Source organism: Rhipicephalus microplus, chromosome X (assembly GCF_043290135.1).
Source record: "Rhipicephalus microplus isolate Deutch F79 chromosome X, USDA_Rmic, whole genome shotgun sequence".
Taxonomy (NCBI): domain Eukaryota; kingdom Metazoa; phylum Arthropoda; class Arachnida; order Ixodida; family Ixodidae; genus Rhipicephalus; species Rhipicephalus microplus.
The window spans coordinates 359,843,864-359,858,269 of NC_134710.1; the positions used below are offsets into that span (position 1 = coordinate 359,843,864).

The 14,406-nt window shown below is 44.5% G+C and overlaps 2 protein-coding genes across 2 annotated transcripts in view; both read left to right on the top strand.

Annotated features, from left to right (window-relative positions):
- Positions 1 to 10,819: 10,819 nt before the first annotated feature.
- LOC119172626 (uncharacterized) lies at positions 10,820 to 12,493 on the top strand. The gene has a single exon (XM_037423780.1). It carries the CDS (start codon positions 10,820 to 10,822, stop codon positions 12,491 to 12,493), a length of 1,674 nt encoding a protein of 557 aa, XP_037279677.1.
- The window catches only part of LOC119176104 (uncharacterized), a 3,489-nt gene continuing 447 nt past the window's right edge, over positions 11,365 to 14,406 (top strand). Inside the window, exons 1-2 of the mRNA XM_037427241.2 lie at positions 11,365 to 13,492; positions 14,305 to 14,406. The exon at positions 14,305 to 14,406 is cut by the window's right edge and continues 447 nt beyond it. Of these exons, the coding sequence (XP_037283138.1) occupies positions 13,476 to 13,492; positions 14,305 to 14,406 (119 nt within the window). The 5' untranslated portion in view covers positions 11,365 to 13,475. The remainder of the gene's footprint in view (positions 13,493 to 14,304) is intronic.

Genomic DNA, 14,406 nt, shown 5'->3' on the forward strand with positions numbered 1-14,406 from the left:
GTGTGACTCTGTGGTAGAAAATTATGTGCCACGCTCTGGGCCCGGGCTCACATACCATTCAATCCTGAGTATTTTGTTCTAGTTTCACTTTTTTATGTCTAACAGTTTTCGTTCTAGTATTTCGGTTACACCTACAACGACAACGCGAATGGTGACAGCGACGCTGTTAAAACACACACACACACACACACACTTGCATAAGTTCTGCGCTCTAAAAAATCAAGATAAAAAAGCAATTGGAATATCATATAAACAGAAGTAAATGCTAGCACTTTTTTTCGTGGTTACCACTAGAATGTCTCAGAAATTTCGGAGATGTAGCATTTATCACTCAGACTTATAAACAACTGCGTTATTTCATGGGTATAGTATATCGAAGGTATCTACGAAAAAGAAGTTTTTAAAACAAGAATCCTAGATCAACACTTTCTGCTTCTCCAGGGACTTTCCGGCTAAAGGCACCTGCCTTGAAGGACGGTTAAAGAACGGGTACAAGAAAGTGAACTGAATCAACGCACAAAAGGAGGCCTAAGCACATCGACTTGCGTAACCAAGAGCACAGCACATGAGAAATGAACGTGATCTGAAGCCACCCACGAATCGAACAATCCCCGGAGACAAGGAGTGGAGACTTCTTGTTGTTCGTTCGGGAAACCCTTGAGGGAGCTTGAACTGCTCATCACTCACACCTGCACAGCGTTTTCGTTGCTCGTCTACAGCCGACCTGAGAAGCAAAGCCATAAGAGCCGACTTCGTGGAGTCTGACTTGTTCCTTATTGCTGGTGGTGGTTTCACACGTGAATGCACTTACAACATAAATGTTTTAGCTTGTGGTCTTTTCACCACTACTATAGCCGGTATAAAAGCGTGCACCTGTCTTTTTGCACTCGTTATCAGCAGGCATCTGTGTTATCATAAGTAGGCAGAGACCGATAAGCGTGGACAAAAAAATAAGCAAAGATGTATGAGGTCACAGTAATGAATATAAAAGGCAAAGTCTGCATCAAGTCAATACGAGTTAAAAGCGGAGCAAATACAGTTGTTCACGAAATGTTAAGTAACACGTCAATTCGTCTCAAAATTGCCATCTGTGTTTGTGGCAAGGCATGTGATGTCGGAAGTGTAGCTCTGGCTTGGCTACCACCATACCATATCACTTAACAGCATACGGCTCGTCACTAGACGATGCGAAATGCATTTGGGCACACCATCTTGTGGTGCGTACTATTTTATGGATAACTATACAGTTTAACTTCTACGCTCCTGTATATGCCATTGTTTCAGCTTGTTCTGTGCAAGGTGTTATTTCCCTGTTTTTGTAACGTCTCTTTCTTATGATGTTTTATTCGCCTCACCCCTTGTCCCATCACAGCGTAACCAGCAGGTGTAAATACTAGCTAACCTCCCTGTCCTTTCGGTTTTCGTCCCCTCCGGCCTTTTTGAGAGAGACAATATAGGTTATCAGAACAGCGCGCAATTCGCAAAGTCATAAAAATTTACATATGAAGCCCTCATGCAGTTAGTTTAAACTATTGAATAAATTTTTTCCTGACCCTCGTTAATGAATAAGGGAAAATGGTGTATACCTAAGGGTTCGTTTTTCCGTGATTTGACACAATATGGGTCTCGTACTGGCAGACTTGGTGTCATTAGGTTGTATACGAGGGACTATTGGTCAGCTACGCGCTCGTAATAAGTCCACGTGCTACGTGACGCCACACATGCGCATAAAAAGGGTGTTTCACACTCGCCGCTTGGCTTATAGATGGCGCTGACTTACACTCCTACTTCTAAATTCACATATAAACCCAAAAAAGTGGATGGAGGGAAGGCAGCTGTGATAGTTCAGTGGTTAGAGCATCGAACGCGTTATTCCAAGGTCGTAGGTTCGATTCCTGTTCACGGCTGGTTATTTTTTCATCCACTTTTTTTACTTCTTATTTACATTCCATTGGTTCTAATAACTTCCCCTGTACATTCCTTGGCATTACTGCCTGTTAGATCTCACTCACACACACACACACACACACACACACACACACACACACACACACACACACATATATATATATATATATATATATATATATATATATATATATATATATATATATATATATATATATATCTGAGATCTAACAGACAATAATACCCCGCCGCGGTGGTATAGCGGTTAAGGTACTCGGCTGCTGACCTGCAGGTTGCGGGTTCAAATCTCGGCTGTGGCGGCTGCATTTCTGATGGAAGCGGAAATGTTGTAGGCCCATGTGCTCAGATTTGGGTGCACGTTGAAGAACCCCAGGCGGTCGAAATTTCCGGAGCCCTCCACTACGGCGTCTCTCATAATCATATGGTGGTTTTGGGACGTTAAACCCGACATGTCTAACAGACACTAATGCCAAGGAGTCTTTGATATTATTGTCTGTTAAATCTCATTAATACTGTGTCAAAAAACGGAAAAACGAGCCCTTAGGTATACACTTCATTTCCTTATGTATATATATATATATATATATATATATATATATATATATATATATATATATATATATATATATATATATATATATATTAATAGGAATGAAATGGAATGTGAATTATTATTTCGGGTCAGGCAATCTAAGTCCTATGCCTCAAATATTTCATGGATATGTTTGCCGCGTGAAATTAAATGCGGTATTGCGGCACTGAAGGTTATAGTTAGACAAACGCCCAAACACGTCTTCTTGTCAACGGCGTTCTGTTTATTGTGATACCGAATTTTGTAATGGCTAAGGTGCAATTCAAGTTGATGCAAACCAGGTTTTTTGATCCAGAATTATGTCTACATCGGCGTCACCAAGTTAGGTGCGAGAAATACAAAGAAAAAATAAGTACGTTAGCGCGTTCAATTACCGGTTCTTTATATTCAGGAGTGTTCCTTCATAACTGTACCAATGAAACGCCCGGAAGAAAGAAAGCATATGCGTAAGTGAGTTGTTTTTCTTCACAGGAATTTGTACGCTGCGCAAGCGCGCAGTCTGAATATATTTTATGTACAAACAATTTCTGCAGTTAGCCAACCCAACATTTCTTCAAGCTCTCATTTACCATGTTCTAATACCGCCAGCTCACCATTCTAGTATAATTTTGCAGTATAGCTGAATTGCAAATAGACTATTTCTAATAAAATCTTCTCACTTAGCCAGAAACGTTCCTACTTACGATTACAAAATAAATAGTTAAACTTTACATGGTAAATTCCCCTAGAGTATGCTACACAAATCCCTGAACGCACTATAGATTTATGCAAGCTTTAGAAAATCAGGGATTAATACGAATGAGCGTCGTTTACGTGGGCAAAGCCTCCTAAGGCACACGGTCTATATTTTTTTAATGTTATTCTTGAAAATATGTAAAGGGTGGTTCCACACAAGCGGTGCAAAAGCGGAGGTAGGGGTGGAGCTCAGGGTCTTCCCCTCCCTTTCATTCATGGCTCCCAATTTGTTTCTCCACTTCTATACCTTTCTTAGCCTTTTTATCTCTCTTTCTGTATCTGTAATTTCTTGATATCCATATATTTCACTCGATCTTTATTTTTTCTCCTTTTTTGATTCTCTTTGTTTCACTCCATCTTTTCTCTTTCTTTCTGTTTTTTGTTCTCTTTCTTTCTACGGTGTGCATTACTCCCTCCTGTTCTTTTCCTCCTCATCATCCTGACATCTGCACTCCTCTCTTTCTCTTCTCTTCAGAAACCTCTTGCTATGCTTTACTATACCAGACTATGCTGTGCCCTGTCACCCACTCGCCTTCAAACGGTGTGAAAGCGCGCTCAAATCTCACCTCGTGGAGAGTTTATTTTTTATATTTACTCTCTTTTTTTATCACTGTTTATCTTTGTCTCTCTTTTGCCATTTCTTACTTTCTATCTGTACTCGCCATCTCGCCAGGAGAAACCGGCGCTTGTGTTTCGGGAGCGAAGCGGAAGATGAAGACGACGACGATGAAAAAGAAAAAATGGGCGAAGAGAGTGCGTGTCGTTTGATGACGTTTTTTTTTTTTTGGTGACACCGCACATACTACGGTGAAGTAGAACAGCTTTGTTGTAAAAAAAAAAGAGAGAGATCTGGCATTATCTTGTTGTGGCATACAAAAAACGCCTTCTAGCGTATACAGTGATGTTCAAAAAAAAATAGAGAGAGAGAGAGAGAGAGAGAGGCAACTGAAACCCGAGCCTTTGCATCATTAACTTATCCTAGCGATTGTGTCTTGCATGCCCCTAACTTTTGAGTTTCTTTGCCTAAACTCGGCATCGTCTGTGCATTTTTATTTCTAACGTACTTCAATAAAAACAATGATGTTTGCAAATGGCTTTCGTCAACAGCCACCACCAGAGGCAGTGGAGAAACCAGTTGAAAGTGTGAAGAAAAGAGGGAGCTCATGCACTGAGCACCCCAAAGCAAACCGTTGTAGTATATAGAGAAGAGTTAGCCTACATTACAATCCTGTCTTTCTCGTTTCTTTCAATGGGGGTGACAAATGAAAAAAGACCAAAACAAACAAACAAGCAAAAAACTAGCTGACGAAGAAGCGATGTCAGCGCATCTAACGTGTTCACCGCAAAATATTTTCATCTAAACAGTCTTCCATCACCCTTAAGTGCTTTAAGCGCCGAAAACGTAATTTCCCCCGAAGGGGCTGCAATCAAGCCGAGTGCTCCGAAGCCGCAACCGGCACAGTTGCATTCGTGAGTGCAATAAATTAACGAGGTTTCATCGAACTTTCATCGAACTTTCAGATGCTGTCATGGTCTGCTGAAATTAATTTAGCTGCTGATGGAGTAAACATTCTCAGCTTGCAGACTTTTACGGCCTTCTTGTGCGCTGCGCGCATTGGTGCTGTGTTGCGTGATACCTTATGCCGCTTCTATACCGATCCATAGTGTGCAGTTAGCTTTTATTTTTTTTTTGCCGGAGATGTAAACCAACTGCTACTATATTGTACAAAATTATTTTCTATGAAAATATGTCACAGAGGATTACCTCAGTTCACGTTTGCTTTTTATGTGAAGCATTAGCGTCCAATTTTTGGCTGTGCGAATATTTCAAATTTTGAATATTTTTCGAAATAGTGTTTGGTATTAGATTGCATTCGCACCAAAAGTTTTACCTTTTGGAACGCTTCAACTTCAAGAAAATTGGTACAACGGCATCACTTGGTTAGAATCAAACCACAGACCTTCGAAAGAATACGCATAAACTGAAATGTTTTTGTGGACTATGACCTATTGGAAAGGCCAACAGCCGTCACCATCCGCTGACGCTACTGTGGACAAGGTAACTCAATCGTCGTGCGTAGACTAGAAAATATTCAGCGTGAAAGTTCTAAGCGTGGCATCCTCTTATCCAGCACTCAGTAGAATATAACCCAGTGCACTAGTTTATGAGAGCCCTAAATACAAAAAAAAACAACTGGCAAAGCATTTACTAAGCCACGAAAACGCTGAAATGTCAAAACCTGACGATTGAGACTGATCTGGTTGCTTGCAAACTGTCTGTAACTCTTAGAAAGGTGACGCAGGTTCTTCATGAGGTCATTGCTAGGCTTTACCTAAATGGTGCTAGATTGTTTCTGAGTTGATTCTCTCCGCAGAGAACTTCGAGGTAAAGTTCAGCCAGCCACAGACGGGACACGAGTGCCCAAACTTCCGAGACAGACACTCGCTCCTCTCATGGATCTCCGGATACATCGTCGTTGACATAGGCCTTCCATCACTTCGGGATATTTTCGCAGCTTCCGTTGCTTTTCACCTACGCGGGGTACTCGTATAGCCATTGTCACTTCTCAGCGATTCGTTGTGATAACTGTTTTCTGGTTAATATTTAGTGAATAATGGGGAATATAAGGGTGTTTACACTAGTTCTGTTACATATACTCGTTTTTCAGGATGGTAACGGGCGCATATCTCGTCTTCATTAATTGCGAAGCATCTCTTTGCGTACTGCATGTACTTCGTCATCTATCTATCTATCTATCTATCTATCTATCTATCTATCTATCTATCTATCTATCTATCTATCTATCTATCTATCTATCTATCTATCTATCTATCTATCTATCTATCTATCTATCTATCTATCTATCTATCTATCTATCTATCTATCTATCTATCTATCTATCTATCTATCTATCTATCTATCTATCTATCTGTCTGTCTGTCTGTCTGTCTGTCTGTCTGTCTGTCTGTCTGTCTGTCTGTCTGTCTGTCTGTCTATCTATCTATCTATCTATCTATCTATCTATCTATCTATCTATCTATCTATCTATCTATCTATCTATCTATCTATCTATCTATCTATCTATCTATCTATCTATCTATCTATCTATCTATCTATCTATCCATCTAGGCGCTTACGTCAGCCGGGTGCTTTCATGATCGCCCCCTTTAACATGGCGTGAACCAAAATTATTATAGGTTGTTTGACAAATATGATGCGCTGGACAAGACACGAATAATGTCCCAATGGTATCACGTATGTTGTCAGACACTTTCCAAAAAACAGTGGCACGTGCTCGAGAGCGGTTAGGTGCCACTGGTATGTGGGTATATGCCGCAGGTGTTTGACAGTTTATAAATACCGAGAAACGGCGAGAACACACATGGGCAATAATAGCACTTGATTGTTAATAAAAAAGCGGACATCGCCAGTGTTGAGCGCAGAAATGCAAGTAATAAATGTCAATGTTCCAACAGAAACAAACCCTAGCATTCTGCGTGGCATTCAAGTATTTTTCCAGAGAGCACGCCAGGTCTGGAACTACATTTCAAATAGGTTCTAATGTTTATGAAGTGTCAATTTGGGTTAGAGTGCTGGCTACTCAATTTTATAAACATTACATATGGGCTCCTATGGTTCAGCCATCCTGTCGGATTAATGTCTTCTGTAATTGGGTTCCATGCGCCGAGGTTTATTTATGCAGCAATGTCGATGGCTACCATCCTCGGGAGCATTGACGCTTCATATCAGCTTATCGCGTCCGCTTGGTGTTGCTAATATTCATGTCCTTGTTGGCATAATTGCGCAAGTGCAAAGAACTGGTTATATGAACATCTGCCTTTGTTCAACATATGTCGGAGCGTGCAACACTGGTACATATATTTTGCGTGATTTCATGAAGTCTCGCTCAATAAAATAATTGATACACGATCACCTTCCTACTGCATGCTTCGCATTACGTTAATCCTCAAGGTACGGGGGATCTGCTGGATTTTGTTTTATAGGCAACTCAAAAAACTTCTATTTTTAAGCAGTGTTGCTGTTAAAATGCATGTGCGCGTAATGCCTTAACTTTTCTTAAAACTATGGCATGTCACGAGCTTGAATGTAAGCAGGAAAAAAAGTGTGTTTTGTGATTCCTAAAAGAAACTGCAAATCGTTCTGCCAGAATTTTTTTTCAGTGATCCGTTTTCGCTGATTTTAATGTTACCTCTAGATACGTCATGATCGAACGCTGTCTCGGGGGCCTTGACAAGCTCAGTCAACACGGAGCTGCTTAAAAACACCTGCAAGTCTGCCATCGTGGTGTGGATATTTTTCCTAGAAACTATTCCCAACCGATGCGCAGCTAAGTATTTTCTAGCTTTGTTTGCAACGCTCACACATACAGATTTCATGCGTGCAAAATACACGCGATGCATCTGTCGTCAGGGTGTGAAAGATCTTTCCCTCTTTATGAGAATAATGCATAGGTCGCGTCCGTAGTTGCACTTCCCTATAGGAACCAATTTAATGCAAACAGGCTCTAGGCAAGCTTGAAATGAACGCGTTCCGTGTACATGTCATATTGTCCCTGAATCTGCCACTGCCATGTGATGTTTGATAACGCCGGGAAGGTGGTTTTAGTTTCATACTCCATCGACTCTTTTCGCAAAACGTGCTTTGAAACAAAATGCACCGATGTCGCCCGCAACACGACAAGATATCAAGGTATCCAGGCTGATATCAATACTGCACGGCATGATTCTAGCGTCACTATGTGCAGCACAGTTCTGTTTTCGTGCAGCTCACAAAGCACTTCTGCGAGGTGAGGTCTACTGGCTACCAAGTAGAATAACTATTTTCCTTTTCGCCAGGTTTTTCAGCACGCATCGACGTGGTAGTGTCACTTTGCCAGGTTTCCGACACTTTGCGGCCGTCCAACATCCGTGGTATTCGAGTGCAGGAAAGGCTGACCCCACCCACGGTAACTAATGCCAGCGCCAACAACTGTTCCAGAATGCGTTCACAACCAAGGAGTAGGAGAGCGAAATCTGCGCAGCAAATGAGGAAGTCGATTAAAGCACGCCCATGTCCGCCACATTACTTGGACATCCAGAGAAGTTGAAGGAATAGCAGAGGTTGAGGAAATAGTGTCCATATTGTGCAAAGTGTGGTCGATATCACTTTTAGCCAAATCACGTAAATAGTAATTATTACGCATTCCTCCCTTTTTGATGAGGTAAATAAAGAACGCCACTTATCAGCACTGGTCCAGAATTTTGCCAATATAGTCAAAAAGACAACTTAATTTTTTTTATTCATTAGAATATGATAAGGCATCCTGTCGAATATCTTTGTCTATGGGCTAATTTTAAAGTATTTAAATATAATCAAAAAATAATTTGAAAAAAAAAAAACGTTCTGTTTGACATAGAAACTTTATTCTTCGAATTCACGTCACATCCTAAACTTCTTTATTCGCACAACTCTAACAAAAAATAAGCTAGGTCATCAGAAGCACGGTATAAGTAATTTAACAGCACAATTTTATGGGCAGTGATTGGGGTAAAAGTTGATAGCCAAGTAAAGCAGAACATAAGAAATAACGTGCATAAATGTTGCATAATGTTCATGCTGCATGTGAGACGATCTTGATATGTGTTGTTCAACGTCCCAAACCCACAATATGATAATCGATATGAGAGACGCCGTAGTGGAGGGCTCCGGAAATGTCGACCACCTGGGGTTCTTTAACTTGCACCCAAATTTGAGCACATGGACCTATAACATTTCCGTCTCTATTGTAAATGCAGCCACCGCAGCCGGGATTCAATCCCGCGACCTGTGGGTCAGCAGCCGGGTACCTTAGCCACGAGACGACCGCGGCGGGGCTGCATGTGAGACTAGGTAATTCTCTGAAAACACAGTAATTTGGCATATAGTTATTCGACGATTTCTTCGTGATCGTGTGTATTTCGCGCTGTTTTACGTACAGTAACTTTAGGCATAATAAAGTTTATTGGAGCGCTCACGCAAGTATGTTAGATGTAAACTGTAGCCCAAAGCTTCAGGCTACAGTTAATCTTGCTTAAGCAGGATGCACATATACATTCTGTAGGTCTGACGTTGCGATGCTGTAGATTATGCTAGATGTGTTGTGCATGTTTGTGTGTGTGCCTGGCCGTGCGTGTGCGTGGGTGTGTGTTTGTGTGTAAAAGAGACGTTGCATATTGTACAGCCTCACAACATAAAATATGCAGAGTGCAGGGCTAAACGTCCCACCTGTATCCTGCGTAAGCAAGAATACCGCTTATTTGATGCTTTCGCCACCGGCGTAACGTGGGTGCGCATTTGAATAAATTATAAGCTGTTTAATATTAGCGGGTGCGGAACAAAGGGAAATCCAAACAGAGCGGTACTTGTGGTGTCCTACATTGTAAGGCTACTCCGGCGGAAAAGTAACAACGATGGCAATGTCTCCTGGTTCATGATGATATCATAGATACGTCACCGACTGTGGATGCAAGACATTACTGACGGTGACGTGCCAGAGCCATTTCTGGCGAAATGATTTGTTCCTCTTCCAAGACGCGTATGAGAAGAGTGAAAGCTGCAGAATAAAGCAACGACTGGATTCGCATGCATTCAGCGTGCCTGTCATCCAACGAAGTTCTAACGACGCTGCCTCGTAAACTACACACGCTGACGGCAGCTTTGTACCTTCCAATCCACGAAGGCACGCATAAAGTAAAAACAGTTTTCAGCGTACATTACCGCGAAATTGAATCTTCGAGGATCTTCCAAAGCAGCAATCTGCTGTGTACGTCAACCTATCGTTTTAAGAACGAAAAAAATGTAGTTGCCCGCGGAACAAGTATAGACATTACAGATTAAACCTTAGCAAGCAGTTCAAATTGAAATATCCAGTTGACGCAGTAAAGGCAAAACCTTCGATGTTTTGTTTCTTTTCGCCTCATCACTTGCTGCGCTTTTCCATTGCTCTCGAACCCACTGTATAGTTGCAGTAAGAAAGAAGCCGCATGAATCGGTTCCCGCCGCTTGCTGTGGAACCGCGATTCAATTACGTGCACCACACTCACTGAAAGCGCCGTGCAGACGACCGAGCGTCTTACGAATATATATATCCGCGGCCTCTGTTCTCTCAGGAAGCTTAGTTTCTAGCAAGCTCAGTCTCACCGGGAACCAAGCTTTGCGCGACGGCCTGCGGTTTATTTATTTATTTATTTATTTATTTATTTATTTATTTATTTATTTATTTATTTATTTATTTATTTATACTGTTGCTGTAACCCATTGAACGACGCGACCCAAGCTCTCAAGTGCGCATGTGCACTATCTTATCCCCCTTCCCTCTCCCCCTTACTTTCCTATATATATTCACGAGTGTGAATAAAACTGGCTGTTCTTTTCTGTTGGCATGGTCCGACTGTCACGTTTACTGCTGGAGCGGCGTGGCCGCCTCCCAACTAACAGTGGCGACGAGAATACCCACCGATACGTGTAAGCCGGGCGCCAGCGGCGAGACCAAGACGAAGACGCCCATCAGCCCGCCCGCAGCCATGGCCCTCAAGCTTCCGGATTTTGCAGAGGAGACAGATAAGTGGCAAGCGTATCTCGTTAAGATTGACGCCTACTTCGAAGCGAACGAAGTTACGGACGACGCGAAGAAAAGGGCCTTGTTGGTGGCTGCGTTAGGATCGAGGACCGTTGAAATCCTTTGCGGCAGAATCGCACCGCGAAAACCAAGCTCGCTGAGTTACGAAGAAGTTGTTTCAACCTTGAACGAGCACTATGATCCGTCCCCTAACGAGATATCAGAAAGCTTCAAGTTCTTTCACCGAAACCAACAAGAAGGGGAGTCCGTGCAGGCGTTTATCGTCGAGATTCGCAAGCTAGCGCATAACTGCAACTTCTCTTCAATGTTGGAGCGAATGCTGAGGGACCGCATCGTTTGTGGAGTGCGCTCGAAAAACCTGCAGAAACAACTATTAGCCAAAAAGGACTTGACGCTGGCAGAAGCGGAAGCACTAGCTCTAGCAGCCGAAAGCGCGGAGTTAGGGTCGCAACAGATGACCGGGCAAGGTGACGCCGTTGGGATGTTCAACGTGCAGCGTAGCAGGCAACCCGAAATCAGCAGGAGCGAACGGAGCAGCTTATCGCAGCACTGCAGCTGCTGTGGCAAACAGGGACATCAAGCCAGGGAATGCTCATTACGACGGCGCAGGTGCTACAAATGTGGGCGACAAGGTCACTTGGCGCGAGTATGCTCCCGGACAGCCACCACCAACAGAACCTTCGCGATAACAGAGTGTTCAGCGGAAAGTGAAGATAACGATTGTAACGCACTACAAATATGGTCAGTGAAGGGTAATGGAAGCCTGGTTCCGCCCCTACACAAGCAGGTTACATGGAACGGAGTGCCACTGAATATGATAATCGACACAGGTTCACCTGTCTGCGTAGTGCCTAAAGCGATATACGAAGCCTATCGTCATAAGTGGCCACCGCTTTGTAAAGCTGCATTAACTCTGTCATGCTATCTTGGGAAGATACCAGTGCGGGGCATTGTCAAAATGCAAGCTTCCTACAAGTCTGCAACAGTTGACTGCGATCTCGTTGTGTTAGACTGCGAAGGTCCTAGCCTTTGCGGCCGTGACCTGTTACAGATGCTCGAGACACAAGGGGCACCGCTTCTTCACATCGCGTCACTCTCATCGGACGGGAAGCTGGAGAGTCGGACAGCGGCACCCGTGCTGGAACAGTACGCAGACCTTTTTGCGGAGGGCCTGGGAGCCATCAAGGGACCACCAGCACGGCTTCATATAAAGGACGGAGCAACCCCAAGGTTCTGTAAGGCAAGAAAAATTCCATTTTCTTTGCTAGACAAAGTGTCCGCCGAGCTAGATCGACTCGTGGCCGAAGGCATTATTACGCCAGTTTCCTATTCAGAATGGGCAACCCCGGTGGTGCCAGTGCTGAAACGTGACGGAACAGTCCGCATCTGTGGCGATTTCAAAGTTACTCTAAACCCAGTATGTGAAATGGAAAGTTATCCTCTACCCGTAGTGGACGACATTTTCGCTACGCTTCGTGGAGGGCAGCAGTTCAGTATCTTGGATCTACGTGATGCCTACAACCAAATTCTTCTAGACGAAGATTCGCGCAAGTTAGCGGTTATAAACACTCACAAGGGCCTCTTTTGTTATAACAGGCTACCGTTTGGGATAGCCTAGGCCCCTGCGATTTTTCAACGAACAATTGAGCAGGTGCTGCAAGGCCTCCCAGGGGTTCAAGCGTACTTAGACGACGTCCTGATAGCAGATGCGAACGATAAGCCAACTGCGAACCTGCAAGCAGTCTTGCAGCGGTTCAGGGAGTACGGCGTGAAGCTCCGCGCGGACAAGTGCCGAATAGGTGAGGAGTCAGTTACGTATCTAGGACACAGAATTGACGCGGCAGGGTTGCACCCGTCAGACAAGAACATCGAAGCAATTAAGCTGGCACCGACTCCTCACAATGTCACGGAATTGCGGTCTTTTTTGGGCATGCTAACTTTCTACAATAAATTCTTGCCTAATCTGTCCACGCTCCTGAGTCCCCTATACCTTCTTCTGGAAAAGAAATCGAAATGGTCTTGGGATGAGCGCGAAAACGATGCCTTCCGAAAAGCAAAAGCCGTTTTGTGTTCCGCGCCTGTGTTAACTCACTTCGATCCCGCACGAGAGCTATTTCTGGAGTGCGACGCGTCACCCTACGGTGTGGGAGCGGCACTATTCCACCGAATTGAAGGACAGTATCAGCCCCTTGGATTTCGATCCAGGACGCTTACTGCCGCAGAAAAGAATTATGCACAGATTGAACGTGAGGCGTTGGCTCTGGTTTATGGCGTCACGCGATTCCAAGATTATCTGCTGGGCAGACAGTTCACGCTTCTAACCGACCATCAACCACTGTTGGGTCTCCTAAGAGCGGATCGTCAGACGCCGGCTATGGCCGCTGCGCGCATTCAGCGTTGGGCCATCATACTTGGTGCCTACCGTTATCGGTTGCAACATCGACCGGGTAAACTCATGTGCAATGCTGATGCTCTTAGCCGTCTACCCCAACCGTTGGAGGAAGAAGTGGACCAGGAGGACGAAGCTCAAGTTCTGACCCTGGACCAGTGGGATCAGCCGGCCCTGCCATGGAAGGAACTCCAGGCACTCGCCGTCGCGGATGAGGTACTTTTCCAGGTACGCAAGTATACCCGGGAAGGTTGGCCGAAAAAACTCGACACGGAAACTACAGAAATCGCCGATTTTTACAAAAGGCGGCATGAGCTGTCTGTTAGTGAAGAACTTTACTGGGGCCATCGCTTTGTAGTGCCGACAGCAGCACGCGGGAAGTTGCTAAGGCTACTGCATGAAGCCCACCAAGGAATTTCCACCATGAAGGCGAAGGCCAGATCGTTATTTTGGTGGCCCGGCGTAGAGCAAGACATCGAGCGCGTTGCGGCGACATGCCAAAACTGTGTGCAAGCGTTGCCGATGGCTCAGGCAAAAGAACCAGTAAATTGGCCCAAGACGCACGAAAGGTGGTCGCGGTTACATGTGGACTATGCGGGACCAGTAAAAGGGAAAATGTTACTCATCGTTGTCGACGCGCACACCAAGTGGATTGAGGCGCTTCCCGTGTCGCAGGCCAACTCGCATAGCACAGTCGAGGCCCTCAGAACGATATTTAGCCGTTTTGGTATACCGCGCACGGTGGTTTCTGACAACGGGACGCCATTCACGGCACGAGAGTTCGAGCAGTTCATGGAGCGCAATGGCATTGCGCATATTCGAACACCTCCCTATCACCCCCAGAGTAATGGACTAGCAGAGCGAGCCGTGCGCACTATCAAAGATGGCTTGAAGAAGATAGGCGGCACTTGCCTCCTCACCTCACTGGCACGTGTATTGTGCAATTATCGGAACGCACCACACCAGGAGGGTCCTTCTCCCTCAGAGAGGCTATTAGGATACCGTCTGCGCACAAGAATGGAGATGTCTTTTCCTTCCAGAGTCTATCCTGCCAAAGCTGCGAGTGACCCAGGCTGGAATTTCGCACCGGGAGACTACGTGTACGTGCGAAATTACGGCGCCGGAGACAAGTGGTTCCCAGG